Genomic DNA, 21,784 nt, shown 5'->3' with positions numbered 1-21,784 from the left:
AAATTTTACGTGACGTTATTTTCATGACACTTAAATAAAATTCAACAATACACAATTTTCATGTAAAAAAAAAAGAAAGTAATTATGTAAATAATCCTGTCCAGTAATAATTTATCGTTCAATTTAAATTATCAAGATTCAAATATTTTTGCATTATAGTAATATTTTTGAATTACAGAATACTACTGAGAACTGTGAATATATATATATAACTTTACAATCTGAATCATTAATAAAAGTATATCAGTTTTTCATTATTCTAAAAAGATTTTTAAAATTACAGTACACTAGTAAACTTAAATAAAATAAAATAAAAATATATCACACTGTTTAAAAATATATATCTATACTGAATATTGTGCATCCCCCAAATAAACATTTTAATGTTGTTGATACTGTAATCAGTATGAAATATCTTGGAGAGTTGCCCACTAGAACTAGCAACTGAAGGGCAATTCAGGCATGAGAGGCAAACAAAGCCTTCGCTTGCCCTGCAAAAATTTCAGTAATGGCCATTTCTTCAAAAATGGCTCTTGCATGTGCAAAAAAAAAAAAAAAAAAAGCAGATATAGTGCAACCTATGAAACTACACCAGCATTCCTGTTGAATTCAAGCCCAAGCAAGTCTGTCCATCTAGAAGCAGCCAGGCAAATATGAGATGGAACAGCACACAGCAAGTCCAAAGGAACGCATTCAAATTACGTTTAAAGAAAAAAAAGATTCAGAACACAGAACAACCAAATATTTATATTAGTCATTCTGGAGTCATCTGAAAATGTGACAGTTCAAAGAAAAATACCATTAGAGGTTATCAGAGGTCTGATAATACTATAAGAGTTCATAGATGCAGTCTCAAACCACAAGAGAGAAGTAGGAAAAGCACAGATCTACATAAAATATCTATATTTAATATAGAAGAGCCCTCTGAAAACCACAGTGTGTTACTCCCTTTTTATCACCTTGACACTCTCGCCCAGCCTCATGGGGGTCGGCTGGAGCCTGCCTCTGACCTGTTGATAAATGTGAAGTCCTGTTGATTAGAGTGCCTCAACTGTGCTTCCTTCATTCACAATGACAGCCAAAACTACACTTTTACATTAACTCAAGTAAATGTGAGGCCCTGTTTATGTCTGGTATTAAGATGTGTTTTGATCGATCGGATCACAAGCAGACAAGGTAGACACATTCCCGCTTACACCTGATCTCTTAATCAGTCTCTCTTCAAATAAGCTTGCACATATATTATGTTAGGTAATTTTTTTTTTGCCTGAATGCACTGTAAGTCGCTTAGAATAAAAGCGTCTGCTAAATGCATACATTTATTTAAATTAATATACAGTATAGAGAGAGAGAGAGTGAGACGTTATTTCCGGGTCCAACACATTTCGTGCACTTCAGTCATTGACATAACCGAGTCTTTGAAGCATTTCCTACATTACTTCTTTTATTCTTTTATTCTTTTTTTTTCAGTCATTTAATTTAAATGTGTATTTCAAATTTGTCCTGCCCTTTTTAATTAATTAATTTATAAATTAATAAAAACAAAAATACAGAAAACGAGTCATAAAGTGTACAATAAAGCACAATCAAATCCTTATATATAATCACATTGCGCTTGAATCAAGTTAAAGGTGTAATCTGCCGATTGTCCTGCAGGTGACCGCATAAATCTGTCTTCTTACGATGCACTTAGGGCTTAACGATTACTCCAGAGCACTCTTAGATCTACGATGATTTTTAAGTGCTACTTAAAGGTAAAGGTTGTAGGACCTGCCACTAGAGGGCGCACTACCAAAACAATAACCATCGCATGGTTTGATGACACATAGAAGGAGTGTGGAATGATGGGATTTGTTGTCTTCTATCCAACTGATGGCCATCAATCAGACGGAAAGATAAATCATGGATTTAACAGATGCAAAGACGCGATCATACTATGGATCAGACGCTCCTCGTGCGGGTCTAGAGACGCGATGCCCCGCGTTTGGAGTGTATGCCCCATAATACTAATCTTGTTGATCGTTATAATAGCATAAGTTTTCTGTAAAGATACGAATCAAAACAACTCACCTGTCGAGTAAAAAACAAGCGAGATCGGCATATCTTTCTAGTTAAAGTTTGTCGCGAAGCTCTCTCCATCTACAAAATGCAACACCGATATTGATCCTTGTTCTTTCTCTCCTCTTGGCCCAAACTCTTCTTGGATCGTTTGGTTGGCCCGTACGCTTACGTTTTTATGGGAGCTGTCCTTGTCGACAGAACCGGCGGCAGATGGTAAACAGTAATTATTTTCCATAAATAAGTAACACAATCCACCATAAAATGTGCAAGACGAAGTTAATAAGGAACTGCTTGAAGCAAGCTAGTGGTTTGCTGAACGATAGACACTACTTCCGACACTGTTGTCATGTGGTTTCTACATCAGTAGAGGCGGTAACAAAGGATAACTAATGTCATTGACAGGCGACTGCACTGCCCCGTGTCACTGTTTAGAATGGGAATTTTCTCATGATTTACAAGTAGTTGAAAACATTAGAGATCTTGTTAGTAATCAGCTGGACAAAATACATAACACTAGCCTAGTGGTTTTTGGATATTTTACTGCAAATATCTTACAAATTGTAACTTTAAGTTACGGTGCATTTGGGAAAACTCAGCCCTGGTTGGTAGTTAGGGTGTTGCTAGGGTAAACTAGGCGGTCGCTAGGGTGTTGCTACAGTGGATGTTGTCCATCCACTTGTCTCTAAGACCAGATATGTGATGAGACAGAACACAAGATAAAGGTGTTGCACAAAATGTACAGGGTGATTTAAGTGCAGAAGAGGAATAATATGCACCAACAATAATGAGATCACTGCCGAGAAGAAAACACCTCAACTCCAACCCAAGGGGCTCAGGCAGATGTTTAGAGAACAAGAGAAGACAGACATGAGAAAATATCTTGCAAATGAAAGGTGAAAGCAATTCCTGGCTAACAGGGGCAATGCTGCCACACAAAGACAAGCAAAGATCTCCAACACTCGTGACTTCGGGGGTTTCACAGCAATGCAATTTCTGATCAGAGCTGGAGTCAATTCCAATTAAATCAACATTGTAAATGCCAAAAAAATGGGTGAAATTGAAATAGATCTGAAATATCTGATCTTTTCATCTTTAGGTCAAATGAGCATATATGGGAGCTTTAGGTGAATGATGGAGATCCCAGGCCTGGTCAGTCAAGCGAAAACAGTGGCGAGGCATAGACACTGTCTCTAACAAAGGGACAGAAACATGGCAGTGGGAGAGATGGCTACAGGCTGGGTGTTTCATCTCCCTGCATGTTTACCATCTTTTCCTCTAACTCTTTCTGAAGCCGCTCTGCTTTGGACTTTTCTAAATGCAGACACTGTTCGAGCTGCCGAATACGGGCATGCTCCAGTTTGGTCTGAGTCTACAGAGAGAAAGAGAGGAGGGGGAAAGGAAAGACACAAGAAAAAGAGACATAGGTAGGTAGAACAGAAAAAGATTAACAGGTCTTAGCTTATTCAGCAATCATAATACCACAGTGTGAAGACGTTTAAAGGCAGGACAGAGTTTGTTCTCACATTCGGCATGACAGTATAGGGCTGGATAAATGGAGACGTGTTCAACACATTTTCATACATTTAAACAGATCTTACTAAGAGCAGATATTATATTACATTTCATTTTTTGCAAATTAATATTAAGCTGTTTAAGTACGGTATGTAGGACTGTCATAAAGGTCCTATATTCATAACAAATTTCTTTTTTGGATTGAAGATGTTTGGAAAGACTTTTAAATTGACCCAATTCTATCATTCAGTGATGGTATTTATTTACATCCGCTATCTTCATAGCAATCCTCAAAGTTGTAAAAAAGTACACATTATCTCCCAGTAAAGCAGTAAAAAAGAAAAAAGAAGCAGATACCTCCAGGTCTCCTTTGGTGATGGACTCTTCCTCAACTCTGAACTGAAGATCTTCCACCTTCCTGTTGTAACACATAATGACCATCAGGTGTCAGGGAACTCCTCATTTACTTTTTTATTCGTTTCTTTGGTAGATACCACCATAGAGAGCAGTTTTGGACTTTATACTGAGCCCTATTGGCATGAATGCTGGATCACACAAAACAAAAGTGTTTAATAAGCAAATATAATTGTAGAAATACACTTTTTCCAGGTAGTTGTCAACAATGATTTGTTTTTAGTTTTTTGTGAAGATGTATCAGTATCAGCTGTTTCTGTTTATCTAGCAAACGATACACAGTTATATATCTCATCATATACTGCTTACTGTGATTAAGAGAAAAGTGCACCTTTTTTGTGCTTCAACACATCAAATTGAACTTTCAACATGGTAGGTAAATTACCAAATTATAAAATCATATACATAATTTATGGCCAATTTTTTTATTAGAATTTCCCCCAAAAACTGTGTGGTGAGTGCAGGAAATATTAAAAAAATCAACCACTATTACACCTTTCCCTGGCTTTAACACTGACAATGACAGTGAACAGCCTTTTTTCTGTGATTGTCCATTAGGACTTTTTTTTTCCCTTAATAATTTATTATTTTCATTCCCCCCCACCAGAATTTCTGCAATAACTGTAAGAAAAAGCCAATTGTTTTAAATATATATATATTTTTAATAAACAGAAACTCAGAAACAATAGTTGTTTATAGGGGAAAAAAGATATATGGTTATTTAATTTTATTTATTTAATTAAGATATCGTTATTGATATAATCATAATCATAATAATAATATACATTTTAATAATTTTAAATAAGTCATCTTGTGGCCCCCTTGGAAGCTTGCTAAGGTCCCCGACTGAGATCAAGTGATACGTTTTCATCTTATTTTTCATATTTACCTTTTCTCTTCTTCAAGCTGATTGGCCAGTTCCATTTTGTCTTTCTGTGTGCTCGCCAACATGGCTCCGACTTGCTGTAGATTGCTCTCTGCCTCAGTTGCATACTGAACGAGAGATGAGAAAAGGTCTTTGTCGTACAGAAATGAATCCAAATGTGGTGTTTAATGGAGCGTGTAAGTTTGTATTTGTGGGTAAATGGAATACACATACAAGTGTTGTGTTTATATGTCACACCTGCAGATGTCGGGCCTTCAGAGCCGTCAGCTCTTTTTCCACCTCGCAGATATGGCTGGTTGCCTTTGCGACCTCGGCCCGCTCCAGGTCTCTCTCGGCCAGGAGCTGCTCTATGTGCTGCTGTTTCTCCTTCAAGGCTTCCTGCAGAGCCGTGGTCCCTGAGATCTTCCGCGCGTACCTCGACGACGTCTCTGTCAGCTGCCAGAAAAATAAAGTGAAATAAAATGAGACTACTGAATTCAAATCCACACAATTGAATTGTTAAATGGCTCTTTTCAAGGGGAAAAAATAGCATTTTCTACCCTAGAGGAAAATATGATTCAACATGTTATGGCCCCTTTAACAGTCAAATCAGGAAGCAACGCTGCAAAATGTCAACATAAGAAATGATTTGCATTGGCTCTTCCTAATTGGCATTTTAACATCTCTTACCAGGCCGGTGCGACTGGGACGCCCCCCCACGCTGGAGGCCACAGAGCTGACGGAGCTGATGGAGGAGCTGGAGGGGCTGTGAACCAGAGATGACACACCCATTGCCATTCGCTTGCTCTTCTTAGCTTTAGCTGGACTGGTGGATGGGAAGCCAATGCGGATCACTTTGTGAATTGGAGCAAAAAGGCCAAACTTATGTGGGCACTGAAAATATCTAAAAAGAGACGGAGAGAATAAGAAATAAGCTCTGTGATGAACTGCAAAGCCCCTTTCACACTGCAATTCCAGCAAATACAGGGGTAAAGTGTTCCAGCAATTTCACACTGCCAGTGATGACCCGGTATATGTGCGTGCTTTCACACACAACCCGTGAAGATCCCGTAACGACACATGACATCAGGGCGTGACGTGTAATGTACAAGTTGAAAACACTAAGCACATTATACTTTCCCTGAAGCTAGTAAACGATCTCAGCGTCAGCGCGGAAAGTGAGGAACTAACTGATCTCTGCTTCTTTACAGTTCGCACATATTTTTTTGTCGCAAATATTGATCTTCCTTCAAAACATCCAGTGAAAGAGTTGCGCGATAATGTGCGTCATCACTACGACACGGCATTAGATCTGGCTTTTGTTCACACAAAGCTCGTCCCGGGTTGAACCCGGCAATGTTACTAGGTCCTCGACCCGGGTTCAATGCCGGAATCAATCCCCGGACGTGGTTGCTTTCACACAGAAGGCGACCCGGCAATGTTCCGGCAATTTGCCGAGTCCGACGTGCAGTGTGAAAGGGGCTTAAGAAATGCAAAAATGGATCTCGACTATATTGTTTGAGATTGAGTTTACTCTAACTGTTTACTGTTTATACTGTATATACATAAATGAAGTCTTGGTAAGAATAGAGGCTCTTTCGAAACTTTTGAATGGTAGTGTAATAAAGGTCTGTTTTAATTACTGTTGTAATTCTCTTAGTAAACATTTATTTTCTAATCATCTGAACTTAACAGGGGCAGAAGTCAAACTTGATGTCAAGCTATCATTATAAAAACAAACTCCATAATCTACTCAATTTGGCCTTGGACAAAATGTCAACAGTTAATGAGTATTCATGAAGCTGCTTATTCTTGTTTGGAACTGAACCATTCCCGTTCTTCATTAAAAAGACAGCAGAGGTTTAACCTTGGCTCAGCATGTGAATCATTACTTTCCAAATTACTTGGCCTGTCTTTTACCACTAATAGTCAACACGAAACTGCATTTTATTTTAGTAATGTAACATTATTTCACTTAAATACTATGCAGGGTGGGAGTTTGTCCATCAGGAATTGTTTGGATTGGGAATGGTGAACATTAAATATCTGAATGCAGTTATTTAGTAGATGTTTATTAGATATTTATTCAAGTTATTAGATGTTGATCAAAACATAAATAGCATGCACTGATGGATTGCTGAATAAGTCAAAAAGTGATTCCATGTTGTAAAATAAAGGTTTTTCACATGTAGTAACGGTTCTATTTCATGCTAAAATGGTTCTTTGTGTTAAGAGTTTAGGGCTCTTTATTCTCACCCTTTGTTGTCAAAACAGCTAAATACTGATTTTCTGGAGCTCAGTGATCCAACTACACTCTCAACAGGTAAATTATTTCTTTCTTACATTTAAATAAAAATTTAACAAAAATGTTCTTTTCTCAATCACTTCCAGTCATGTTTTTTTCTCTTTTTTAGTTTAACAGAACATGTAAGTGTGAGCAGCTCTGTTCAGTGAAGTATACCTCTCTCCTCTTCACCACTAAGTAACACAGTTATGGAAATTATTTATTATTTATTTATTTTTGTACATTTATTACTTGGGTTTATGCATAAACATACCCAGCCACAGATATCCCATGACTTTATTTATTTATGTATGTATATTTTTTTACCCGCTCACATACTAAACAGAACAAGAAACAAATGGAAAGAGACACAATGTAATTCTAAACTCAATTGTGTATTTCAGAAGCATCACATCATGCCACAACCTCATCATCTGCAGAGAGAAACTGCCACTCAATTACACCGCAATACACATAATGATAGAAAATACAGTATTTCACTGTAACTTAGTCTCTGTTACATTTTCTGTTTCTATTTTGTTTAACTTCTTTAAGTATTTGTTCATGTTCAATGTCAGCTGTCATTTATTAATGTGCTCTTCTAATAACTGTTAGAGCACTGTAATTATTGCTATAATTTCACATTATAAAAAAAAAGTACCTAACTGACAAAGCATGCTGTTGTGGTTGTTTTTATATAAAAGCATAATAGAGGCTATAAAATATTATAAGACCAGGCAGATAAATACAATATAAATAAATAATACTAATATTAATTATATAGTCCAGTTCTCACTATTAACTAATTATTACCTCCGAATTATGAATTTAAAGAGCCACACAGATGGGAAATCAAAAATTACCTGTATTACAGTGTATGATGTAGCTGTCCATCTGTGTAAACAATGTGCAAAGTAATTAAACCAAAAAGTACACGATTTATAAAGTTATTGGCTTCTAAAGTAAGGAGTCGACTCTGAATCGCTGAAACGAGTCGTTATAGATTTCAAATCTTTTGCCCATCTCTATGTACGTCACTAGGAGCACTTTGCATAATAATCTCCGCCTACCGTCTTTGGGATAAACAGAACTCTGACCTGCCCCACCCCCCCAGTGTGTTTTTAATTGTAAAGGCAAGTTTGTTTTATTTTCACTGCCAAAGAATGAAGATCAGAAAAACCAGTGGCTAAAACTCATTTTCATAAAAGAGGGTTCATTACCAACTTTATTTAGAACAATGAGCATCTCCGAATCACAAAGCGAAGTATGATTATGAAGTTATGTGTCTGTTTTCTCCTGAGCGTCTTATCAGTATGTGTGCTGTCTGCAGCCTTTCTCTGCGCTGATCGTCATGTACAAACACGTAATTAAAATGAAGTGTAACTCCGTGAATACTCAACGAAGAGACATGAGAGAGATATCTATAGAAAGCTTGACATGTCTACTTTAAAACTAAACAAGTGCTGCCGAACAGATATTCTGTGATAAAGTAATCCATATGAAAACAACGCAATGTCTGTTTTTCATGTCTCCCTTCGTTTTATGTGACCACGCCCCCGCGCTGAACGCGCTATTCAGATTCAAACTGAAGCGCGCAGCTTGAATACACCCACACAGAAGAAAAAGCAGCAAGACTGTTCAAGTTTTTTATTTTACTGTTTGCTTCGCGGTAAGAGGAATAAGACATAATAATGACCAATCAGAACACAGTATGCAACCAAAAGGTGGGGTTTAAGGAAACTGAATCTTTTGAACAGCTTCGCGCGAACCATTTGGGGATCTCTGAGAATTGAGGTAATTTTAAAATGATATTTTGACAAAATGACAATGTTTTTTAACCTTGGATGGATTTAAACTTAATGTACAGGACTTATAAACAGTGATAGGAAGCTTAGAATTTTCATCTTACTGGCTCTTTTAGGCATGAAACAATGAGACCTCTTAATGCTGAAGGCATGAGGGTGTTGCTAAAGACAGGACATGATAGCATAAGACTAATGATGTACCTGGTTCCAGCTACAGCTCCATCGTTTTTCCCTAGCGGCTCGTCCAGCTCCACTCCACACCACTCGCCCTTGGCAAAGTCAGTCTCTCCCACATAACGCACTACTCCTGTTTTAGTTCCACCAACCTGAGGAGAGAGCCCAGAGGAGACAAAGTGATAACATGGTCACATTTTTTATTGTGATAACAGTATAATGAAACACTCAACTGAAAAAGGCAAAACAATTATTAGTTTATTACTCTAATAAATCACACACCATATGATAATTATACTAAATTATATATTTTTATATTTATTACTTACATAAAAATATCTACAATTGAATATATGTCTCTTTCAACTTTCAACTCATGGTGTTACTCTTAAAATGGCCAAATTTATCTATCACTAATGAATGTATGTCTAAAATATTTACCGCCTAGAAAAATAGAGCTGGTGCCACTGAATGTCAGCAGTGCAGTGTAGTGTAGTAAAATCTGCCAGTTGGTGCTGAGATATAACTGGGAATGACTGTTGTGTTGGTTGAACTGGCCTACATTCATCAACCCAGTGCGGGGAAAAAAGGAGGTCACAGTCTATTCATTAGTGATGGCACAACTACTATACATAAGAAAGCATATTGTGTCCTTTAGAAACAACGAAGTGTATACACATTCTGTGTGCTTCAGAAGGATGCAATCATATTACTTTAAAAAAACATCTCCCTCCCTTTTATATACACACAATCACAATTGCCATAACAAAAGAGTGTAAGAAAAGTCTCTGGTTCCAAGCAAGTCACATTTAAAGCTTTTCTGATAAATTATGCAGAACATACCGAAATGTAAACTGAATCTCTCAAGGTAAAAGGGTGAATTTAGACTCAGAGCAGAAAGACTAAAAATTATGGTTTATTGCCATATTTGAATTAATAAATTATTCTGACCAAATGATACACTAAACAAAGATTGAAAATCTCTAAATCTCAAGTGCAACTGATCAAAAAATGGCCAATTACCGATATGTTGTCCTTTAAGCATTAAATAAGCCATTGATGCATCCATTGAATGCATCAAATTACATTTGTTTTGTGATGTTCTGTTTTTGTGAATCATTCGACTTAATTCAACATAATTTAACATTTTTGTAACATTTAACTGTACATTATTCCCTAAAAAGAAACAAAAAATAAGAATTCAAATGGGCCTGGTACAGAACCTTGGGGCACGTTTTTACAAATAAAATTATTTACTCTTCTTTATCAACCAGCCTTGCACTCGAATTGTTTTTAGCAATGCTTAGTCATATGACACAGCAAAACAGAACATGAAAAAGCAGGAAACCATCCATCCTTTGACTCCATTCCACATCTGAGAGCGATTATCTAATGACTGCAATAACTAAAGGAATAGCAACAGATAAAACAAAGAATTAATGAAAGTCATACCCTCTTGGTTAGGGATCAAAAGATTGTCTACAATGAATTGCTTCGAAACAAAACTACACACATCTACAATCATACCTTTCAGCCAAAGACATACATAGACTACATAGCCTTTACCAGAGAGTGTGAAGGAGGAGATATGTAAACAGTAGAACATAAATGCATAAACACAAGCTTACATGTGTGCCCTACAGTCGTGTCAACATTTACGTTTTAATCTGACTCTACTCAAATGGAATGAAAAGCCAAACTGCTTATTTGCAGCTGTTGTCAGTTTGCAAAATGCCTAGTCTCAGCTCAGACAGCACACCCCACTTACTGCCCACAGTCTGTTAACTGACTGTCTAATGCATATTGCAGAAAAGAATTGCAAATGTTGGATGAAATTCTGCAGTTCCAATTTTATTTGGCTGGCCTCTAAGCACCACTGGAGGTCAGTTTGTAATCGGTCCACCTGGAAACTAATGTTCTGCATACATTTTAACCATTTTCTATAGCACTGTTTGTACAACTAAAGGCTGATTTATACTTCTGTGTCTGACCTATGCCATAGCCTTGATGCCATAGGCTAAGCGTCAGTTTTTATTTATACTTCTGCATCGTTGTCCACGTCAATGTGCAGTACACATGCAAACCACTAGTGCTGGTGTAGCCTGAAGACCTAAATGACAAATTGTTGGTTATATAGTCCATCCTAAGTGGGTGGTTCTTGGCCATAAACTGCAGTGTGGATCACTTGGACAACATTGTATGCCAATAATTCAAATCCTATCTCTGTAAAACCTTTATAAAAAGAAGTGTGTCTAATAATTGAATGTGCACTTGTACTTCAAATATTAAAAGTATATTTAAAAATAACCGTATTTGCAAATAGTAATAACATAATAGAAGTTAAATGTACGTTAAGAGAGTTCTCTCTCAGGACTAATTTAGAAGAAAAAACTTTTAATAAAGTCAAATTCAAGGTTTTATTTTAATAAGTACATTCTAAATAATTGTTTTAAAAATATTTTGTTGTGCTGTAAAAATAAGTACACTTCTAACATACAAAAGCAAAATATTTGATTTTAACAAAATTTTAACTGTAGAGAGTTATTTGATAATACATATATAGTATATTATCAAATATTTTTATCAGATATTTTTTATGTGCTAAATTGCAACTTTATTATTACAAATGTGTAATTGCAAATTTATAAAAAAAATAATAATAATAAAACACAAGATTCAAAAGAAATGACATTAAAGTTTAAGTTTACCTTAAATGCTTGTCAGTACAGCTGGCAGCTTACTTTAACAAAATTTCAAGACAACAGAGGTTATTTTGAAATTAAAAATGAAGACGAACTTAAGACGTACTTCAGAGGGTAAAAAAAGATCTCTAAAGTTATGCTAATTGGATTTAATATAAATTTAAACTATAACATTTAATTTAATTGTAAAAAACAAAGCATTTTTCAAATACATATTCTTTAAAGTGTTTAATTACTGAAAATGTACTCTTGGTTTTGGTCTTTAATTAGTAATCATGTAAATTTAATCGGAATCAGAACCAGAACAATACAACTACTTAGAATTTCCTTACTTACATGAGAGCACTGCATTTATTAATGTCAAAGGCGAAATTTATTCATGTCAAAGGAAAAAATTCCTTTTCACTGTTGTCAGTTTGTGAGACATTTTCAATCTTTTTAAAAGGATAGATCAAATGACCTTAACAAAAGTTTAAAACTGAAGTAGATGTCTTAATGTTTTCATAGGTTCATCAGGTGGCGTACTAAGCAAAGCGAGACATTCTGCTCCAGAGGCATCTGTGGTTTGGCATTAAAAAGTAGAGCATCCGGAAGGGATTATATTCAGACAGATGCATCACATGCCCCTGCCAGTGAGCGTGTCTGTGTGTATGCATCTGACGTGGCAGATGAGCCATAGTATGCTCCAGCTTGGATAAGGTGATAATACAAACATTCCTGAGGGAACGTTCCAGATGTGCAATGTTTACTTTATCATGTCATCTCACTGCTGTTTTTTCATGCAGGAATGGTTGGAATCCCAAACCAGAACAGCAGCAATTTACAAGGGTAAAAACATATCAAACACACGTTTGGCAAATCCTTCCAAGTCACTTAAGAACAATATGGTTTTGAGCTGCTATTCCCTAACAGTCCTTCTGTGTGAGAGATCATCTATAAATTCAGCAGAATACATGAGCACAGTACAGAGATGAGCGGTGAGGAGTAGAGAAAGCTGACTCAGACAGTCTCTGCTCTCAATATCTCTCATTCCCTATGCTGCAGATCCACAAACGGTCAGCATAAGCCTCAACTTGATCCACCTTCCAGTTCCTTTGATGGACTGTCTTAACCGACTGAGGGACATTCAGAAGTCTGCTCAATAACACCAGAGTGAAAAACCCCTCTACATCATACTACATTATATATAAGGAAAAAGATGTTATCACAGCTCCCTGACAGATATTCAAGATTCAAGATTTTTATTCATCACATACACAATTTAGTTTAGAAGCCTGATGGCCTGGGGGAAGAAACTCCTCCAGAGTCTCTCAGATTTTGCCATCAGGTAACGGAAGCGCTTACCAGATGGCAGCAAAGTGAAAAGATGGTTAGTGGGGTTGACAGAGTCCTTGATGATTTTAACAGCTCTGCTTTTGCAGCATTTGAGGTAGATGTCCTGCAGAGAGGGGAGAGCAGACCCAGATGCCTGAAGTTCATTTTTGAAGCTTAAAGTGTGCAGAGCAGGCCATCGCCATCTTGGCAGCGTGTCACCGCTCGAAAATGGGCAAAAAGGCGGGAGCTAGACCCGTCCACCTAGTATGACGGCACTGTCAGCAGCGGTAAACCACCTGTCACTCAATCACATGCCCCTGCCCCCATGCCCCTGGATCATGAGAGAAGTAGAGGGCTGCTGCTGTCTCTTCCTGAAGTCCACAATCAGTTCTTTAGTTTTGCTCACATTCAGAGAGAGACAGTTGTCCTGGCACCATGATGTTAGTTTCTTTACCTCATCCAAGTATGCAGTCTCATTATTGTTGTGAATGAGGTCCAGAACAACATTATCATCAGCAAATTCGATTATAGATGTGGACCTGTGCGAAGACACGCAGTCATGTGTGTAGAGAGAGTAGAGCAGGGAACTCAGGACACAGCCCTGTGGGGCTCCTACGTTTAGGGTGATGGAGTTGGAGGTGTACTGGGCTAGTGAAGACCACTAAAGGTCTTCCGGTGAGGAAATCAAGAATCCAGATGCAGAGTGAAGAATTCAGACTAAAGTCCATGAGTTTGGAAGCCATCTTTATGGGGACTATAGTATTAAACGCTGAGGTATAGTCGATAAAAAGCAGCCTTACATAGTTCCTGTTATTGCTGTCAATGTGTGTGAGAGAAGAGTGCAGGATGTGAGAGATGGCATCATCGGTGGATCTGTTCGGGTGATAGGCAAACTGAAGAGGGTCCAAAGTATCCGGGACGGAGGAGAAGATGACATTTTTAACAAGTCCCTCGAAGACCTTCATGAATATTGATGTGAGGGCAACTGGACGATAGTCATGAACACTTGCTCCACATATACAATATTTGTTCTTGTATAAACTACAATAATTTTCTCAGAAAACAAGACTGTACGAAAAGTTTTTTTAGTACATATACTGTCCAGTGATGCCGGGAAGAGTGTGTTGTGTGGTTGGCTGTTTTAACAACAGCACAAAACTACAGGCCTGAAATAAAACCGTTTGTGAAATTCATGAACCTTTGTTGCACATTGACTGCCCATGTTTACGGCCATACGGATTACACAGAGTTCCTGGTCAAGCAGAGAAAATGTATGTGTGGTGTGAGAGCATGTGAAAAGTGTCAATTGTGTGCGTCTCACATTTTATTGCATTTGTATTAGCTGTTTGAAGAGTAAAAAAAAAATCAACGCAATTACAATCGGCAAGTTGGTGGGACTAAAAGGGGAAAAAAATAATTGGGTCGGTCCTAAATTGACAGGGTCGGTCGGGTTATGGCAAACAAGAATATTTGTATAGTTGTTTGAAGCTTGTGAACATATAAGCAACACTGCTAGTAATGACAGCGTTCAGTTTTATTGTTGTCATCAATTAATACACTTCTTAATTACATTACATTACATATTTTTACATTATTACATTATGTTGTCAATAAATCAACTTTATCAGTAAGTTTTGGCCACCTCCTGACATCTACCCAATGTTCCCTTTCACCAGACATTTTCTTTAATGAGCAGGATCCGCTTTTATTGAAATGTCATTAGAGGGCAAGTGTCACACCGTCACACTTCGCAGGCACGCAGTAATGGCGGCAGGCAAGATGGCGGGGCCCATAGTGTTCGCGGCGGATGTGTATAGTTGGAATCTCTGTGTGTCAGTACTGCCATATTAAAGTAATTTTTTCTTCAGAAAAAAACTGAATCTTCACTGGTTTCAAAATTCAATTTAATAACGATTATCAATATCAACTCAATATCACGATGCGTCACATTATCAGTTTTCAATACGTATGGCTACCTTTTCATATAAATTTTATATAAAATTATATAAGTTTTTTAAAAAGGTTTTTTTAAATAAGTGTTCAAGTGTCCGAAAGTGTACAGACAATAGTTTAGGATTTTTCACTTTTTTTCCTCCGCATTATTGCACTAATTCGCACAAATGCACAGATCTATTTCGATATCAGATGTTTTTTTTTTTACCTGCTCTGAGTCTGAAAACATAACTGACTGTGTGTACATCAATTTCATATAAAAATATTTGAAAACACAAGTGCATTTAACCGCAGCAGAAACTGAGCTTCAGGACAACAAACACAAAGCGCATGTGAAAGTCTGTCAATGTGTGAGTTTTGTGCATTTAATAGTACTGCATTCCAGATGACATAAACGAAAGCATATCTAAAGTAAAACATGGCGGGTGGAAGCACAGACTGTCAAGCGATGTGCAAATATCTCACTGCGCAAATTCTGTGCATTTTGCAGTGCCATATGCGGGAAAAATAAAAAGCTCAGAATCGATTCTAAAATGGTCTGGCTGATATAACTAATTACTTAACGCAGGGTGCGTGCTTTGTTCAGTTCATTGGTTGTTGACTGAATAAAAGGCTAGTCTTATTGCAAGCTTGCAGTCAAATTGAAAAAGGGGTATATGTGGACATAGCAATTGAAGTTGTCAGGTATACATCACCACAGAGAATTGATTTAATTACAAAGTCCAAAAATATAATCATTAAAATTAAACATATACAAGGACAACTCGTTCACAGTAGGATTTACAAAATCCTGCAAAATAGATTCACAGGTGCCCCAAAATTGGCACCAAGTGCCAAATAAGAATGAACTTGAATGAACGTTTTTAAAACAATTAAATATTTTGCAAACTCTTAGCACATGCCAACAGTGCTTTTTGCGGCTTTTTGTGTAGCACTTTTTGCGATTACATGGTCACAAGTATTTTTATGCGTTTTACTATTTTCGTGTTTTCTCCGAGTTTCTTTCTCGAAATAATTCTTTCCAGTAAATAAATCAATTTTACCCACTTTTTCTCAGACTGCTTTTGGAACAAAAGTCACAAATACCGTTTCTGTGTGTGACAATCATCCTTAAGTCATGCAAGCTCTTTGAATTCAAGAAGCTGCTTTTCTGCACTTTTACTTGGGTGTTCACTGATCAGCATGAAAATATTATCTCAGCAGCGTTGATACTAGACAGAGATGAGGACTGGCATGTTTTTCTGATACGGAAAGCTATGCTTTGCTTTCTTTGTTCGTATTTGTGGAACACAAACTGAAAAATTTTGTGTACTGAATCTCATTTAATGACATAAACACAATGAATGTTTTAACAGGCTACTCCTCACATAACAAATTTTTGTATAATAACGTGTACATTTATGTTGTTGCCAGTGATGATCTCAGCAAAAAATATCACTTGGAAATGAAAATATTTGATCGCAAATCAGACCATTTGAGGCCCAGACTGGAGCCCTTTTACAGACACAAAAATATTTATTTATTGCAAATAAAAAAAATTTTTTTTATTATTTTGATCACATTGATGAAGTTTTGTGTTTTACAAGGCAACGTCATGATGGTCTGTCGAATTCTGGTCCTTGGCTCATATATTGCTGATACATGAGCATCGTTTTCACACATGTGCATGTGGAAGTCTTGGGAGAGCAAACAATGGAAAAGCGCTGACTTTGAGAGGACAGCACAGTCATGGTAATAAGATACCAGTCGTAGGGGGAAACAACAGGGAACTGACATCTTTCCAATGCAGTTCAGTTATACTGCAAGCTGGAATACCACTAAACAGATATGTGCATTTTATATATATAAAAAATGTATATGTCATACAACATGCTAAACATTTTTGTGCACAGTTCTACAGGGTCATCTGAAAGGATTTGAGTTCACCTATAGGAATATACTAGATTAAATTCAACTGCAACTCTATTGACAGCATCTCTGGTGGATTCAATAACTTCGATTTGTCGCTCTACTCAACAAAAATGCTGTAAATTAGCCCCAGAGGGGCAGTGGTGATTTATGTAAAAAAAAAAAAAAACATAATTTTTAGATACTGTGTGACGTGTCTGTGTGTGTCAGGGGGTTTCATCCCATGCGTTCATCACTAAACAAACCAATCAGGTGTCAGTCAGGACTGAAGCAGACAGTCAAGTAGAAAGCTGAGATCAATGGCTGATGGTTTATGGAGAAGTAATCCCATCTGATTAAGAATATTGACTGCCTAAAAAGCTTTAGGACTGAGCTTTACTAAATGGAAAGCAATTTGACCCACAGCCAATCAACTGTATAGTGGAGCAGTAAGCTATTATCTAACATTAGGAATCTAACACAAGGAAAGCCACACAATAGTCGCTCAAAGCCAGATAGACTTTTAAGGACAGGCTAATCCGAAATCAATGATTTCACAATAATATACCAGCATGCAAATGGTGTTAAAATGGTACTGTAGTTTTGTCTGCAAAAGGTTGTAGAGAAAACACAGAGAGGTTCTACACATCACTAGATACTAACAAGATGGAGTATTTCCAAATCCTAATCATAGCTCCAGTCTCCAGCCAATTTTGAATGACTGAATATATAAAACCTTCAAATTCAATTTATTTATAGAGATTTCACTAACAAACCCTATTTCATTAGACTCTTCATGAACTGAAGCACTTGCAAGTAATTTACAGGCTTCAACATCCATGTCAGTGATGTCATTAAACTGAATTGAGCACAGATTTGCAAGTTGGACAATAAAAATAAAATCCACAGAAGAAACCAGATTTATCCTATGACAGTACATTATGCATCAGCACACAACTTGTTCCACATTAAAACTCACTGAATTGGAAACAGTCTTTGGTTCGATTAAAACGACCAGTCAGTTTCCGAGGCATAAGAAATTGAAACAACATAACCACAATGATTACAACAGCCTATAGTGATTACTTCGATTTAAATTTTCAATATAGAGTTTAAAAATGACTAATATTATTTGTCATAACATTGGTCCAGCAAATACACATGTGCGGTCACAAACACACGTAAAGATCTGGATCTGGATCTTCTAGTTAGAAGGCGGGACTTATTCCACCATATAACGTTTTGTATATATTACATTTACATTTATGCATTTAGCAGACACTTTTATCCAAAGCGACTTACAGTGCTTTTAGGCCAACACAACATGTTTTACCTAACATGTGCTCCCGGGAGTCGAACCCACAACCTCACGCTGCTAATATATATATATATATATATATATATATATATATATATATATATATATATATATATATATATATATATATATATATATATATATATATATATTAGCAGCATGTATACATACACACATACACACGTTTGTGAAAAATGGGGACATCCCATAGGCGTAATGGTTTTTATACTGTACAAACTCTATATTCTATCACCCTTCACCAACCCTACACCTAACCCTGACAGGAAACTTTGTGCATTTTTACTTTCTCAAAAAAAATAATTCTGTATGATTTAAAAGCGTTTTGAAAAATAGGGACATGTGTTATGTCTTCATAAGTCACCCTCACCTTGTAATACCTGTGTCATACCCATGTCATTATACAGAGTTGTGTCCTGATATGTCACAAAAACAAGAGTTCACACACACACACACACACACACACACACACTTACACAGAGACACAGTTATACTATTATCCTCACTGAGGAAAAACTTAAACTCACCAGCACTCGATCTCCAACCTTAAGGTCCTTTTCTCCACCTTTCTTCACGGATCCACTGTCAGACATATTGGATCCTGACTCATTGCCGGTTTTGACGGAGCTGTTGAGCATGCCTTCTCTGAGCGGCATGACCACACGCTGGCCGGATGCTCCCGCACCTCCCTGCAGCTGCGCGTTCTGCTGCTGCTCGTCGCTCCCGTCTCCGATGGGTTGCCGCGTGAGCTTGGAAGGCCTGGTGAAGATGCCCTGCAAAGCCTGGCACTCAAAGTAACGCACCCCATTGACGGAGCCGTCATTTTTGCCAACTAGGTCATTCAGCACCACTCCAGCCCACTGTCCCGGGGAAAACTGGGTCTCTCCAAGATAGGCGATAACTCCTGGTTTGACTCCGTTCACCCATACACGTTCACCGACCACAAAGTCCCCAGCCACCTCATCACCCACCTCAGAGGCTTTAGAGCTGGACTTGTCTGAAGTGTTGCTAGAGGGGGTGGGAGTCGTCTGCCTGTAGGGGCAACCTGAGGATAGAAAAAGATTCAGTAGTAGATTATGAAAGGAATATTCCAGGTTCAACGCAACAAAGCTTCACCAACATAACCTGTGGTACATTGTCAGTCAAGAAAGAACTGCCTCAGAGTTTGTGAAAATCAAATTTGTGTCGCGACAGACTTACAGTGGAGGTCTATGGGGCAAGGCATTCTGGAAGGTTCTCTGATGCTCGGACAATTTGAAGTATTACTATTCATTCTGCCATGCAAAAATGTGTGTTATTTGAGATGTGGTCTAAACAGCCCTTTAGTGGTGGGACTACTGCTGTAAGTGGATGAACCTCTAATTATGCAATACCAATGTAATTACTGTGGGTGGAGTTTGCTCCATATAAACAGTGCATTGCATTTTTTGTATTCTTGTGTGTATCATGTTTCTCTATCTCCAGTTTAATGGATATATTACCAAAATAGTACCAAAATGTTTTTAAAAAATGAGGGGAAATCATTTTCTGTGGTAAATGACAGTATGTCAGAGATACAGGAATTTTTAAAGGGTTCATATGATGGTGCTAAAAAGAACATTATTTGGTGTAATGAGATGTGTTTATGCAGTTTAAGGTTAAAAAAAACACATTATTTTCCACATACTGTAAATTATTGTTTCTCCTGTATGCCCTGCCTTCTGAAACACGTACATTTTTACAAGGCTCATCGGTCTGAAAAGCAAGGTGTGCTATGATTGGCCAGGTATCCAGTGTGTTGTGATTGGCCGAACACCACAAGTGTGTGACAGAAATGTTACGCCCCTTATCATATTGTGATGCCCTGTCCATCCGGGGTGACGAGACATAAAGATTTAAATCCCATTATAAATGGGATATAAACAAGATTTCTAGTCTTGTCCTCTTTTGGAAGGCCAAACTAAGTAGTTTAACTTTCACAACGAAACAGCGTCACACTGCGGCCTTGAGTGAGCAGAGGCGGGCTTGCGGCATTGGATATCGTCCTCTTTTGGAAGGCCAAACAAGGTAGTTTTGCTTTCACAACCAAACACTTCCCACATAGTGACGTAGACATCTAGGGGCATGTTAGAACGAGCCGTTTTAGGAGGGCGTGGACGAGTCTTAACTTATATAAAAAATATCTCTTTGGATTTGAGACTTTAGTCTTTGCAACATTACATATCTTCTTTATTCACCAAGAGCTTGTAACACTCCAAAGAGAAAGGAAAAATTGAAATCGCATCATATGACCCCTTTAAGAAACTGGTAGACTTTCAGATGTGTAAGGTATTTAATCATAAGTCAGTCATATAGACAACCAATCTGTTTACCCATCTAGCATGATAGGTCACCGTTAACTAGCTTTGACAGAAAGCAAAATTTGTATTTCTTAAAGAATTATCTGAAAGAAGACTCCATTTATTTAAATAACAAAACAGTGAAATAGTAATACTATGGAATACTATTACAATTTAAACTAACCGTTTTCTAATTTAATATATTTTTTAAAAATGTATTGCTGTGATGGCAAAGCTGGATTTTCAGCAACATTACTCCAGTCTTCAGTGCCACATGATCTTTCAGAAATCATTCTATATGCTGCATGTTTCCGGAAACTATGACATTTTTTCAGAAATCTTTAATGTGATGAATACAAACTAATAAGAACTTATATATATATATATATATATATATATATATATATATATATATATATATATATATATATATATATATATATATATACAGTAAAGTAAAACGTCATTGAAAATGATTTTGACATCTGATAATACCATTACTTTCCATAATCCCTGTCATACAAAGTTCAGTGAAAAATTACACTTTAATGTCAACATGACTCATGTTTCACAATGTTTTCACTTCTGTAATGTGACATTTTTCAGAGGGAAAAATGATATTTGCTTGAGACTTGGTACATTGATGTTATCGAATAGATACTGAAGAATAATAAATCATAATACATAAAAGTAGCATGGGGCACAATGAAAAACATCCATTTTAAGAATTTACAGCGTTCTCTGTATTTCACAGCATTTGTTGTCCACACTTGCTACACAGCTCATTTGATGCATGGCATCAGACAACTTTCATCATTTTTCTCATGTCTGGATGTCACAGCAGCCTTTATGCAAGGCTGAGCAGCACTCTAATTTATGAACGAATCTGGGTCAGTGGGATTTGCAGTATGAACCTGGGAGCTTTACACGTGGTGCTTTTGACACATGCCACATACCCAATACTGCTTGAAGGATACAGCGATGATGTGTGAGCCTCGGCTCATTTAGTGTGTGTTCAGTCAGTCTTTCATACCTCTGTGTATGTGTGGGAGGTCACTGGTGCTGGGGGGAGGGGGATGATGACTGCTTTTGTTTCTCAATTGCTCCAACATGTTACTGGACTGATAAACATAGTAGTTAAAGATGTCTGTTAGGAAGA

The 21,784-nt window shown here is 37.2% G+C and overlaps 1 protein-coding gene across 4 annotated transcripts in view; it reads right to left on the bottom strand.

The window, feature by feature from the left end:
• Positions 1–21,784, bottom strand: part of LOC127995455 (CAP-Gly domain-containing linker protein 2) — a 35,284-nt gene that overhangs the window by 6,395 nt on the left and 7,105 nt on the right. For 2 of the 4 annotated variants that reach the window (XM_052591874.1, XM_052591875.1), the window contains exons 3-9: positions 18,835–19,352; positions 9,143–9,267; positions 5,543–5,756; positions 5,111–5,308; positions 4,877–4,980; positions 3,931–3,991; positions 3,326–3,430 (exon numbers count right to left, since the gene is read on the bottom strand). In XM_052591874.1, the coding sequence (XP_052447834.1) occupies positions 3,326–3,430; positions 3,931–3,991; positions 4,877–4,980; positions 5,111–5,308; positions 5,543–5,756; positions 9,143–9,267; positions 18,835–19,352 (1,325 nt within the window). Of the gene's footprint in view, positions 1–959; positions 1,011–3,325; positions 3,431–3,930; positions 3,992–4,876; positions 4,981–5,110; positions 5,309–5,542; positions 5,757–9,142; positions 9,268–18,834; positions 19,353–21,784 lie in introns of all 4 variants that reach the window. The other 2 variants (XM_052591876.1, XM_052591877.1) reach the window with 2 other exon arrangements.

The sequence above is a fragment of the Carassius gibelio genome, chromosome A5 (assembly GCF_023724105.1).
Source record: "Carassius gibelio isolate Cgi1373 ecotype wild population from Czech Republic chromosome A5, carGib1.2-hapl.c, whole genome shotgun sequence".
NCBI lineage: Eukaryota > Metazoa > Chordata > Actinopteri > Cypriniformes > Cyprinidae > Carassius > Carassius gibelio.
Note: the sequence above shows the minus strand (reverse complement) of the source record. Positions and strands in the feature narration are given on the sequence as shown.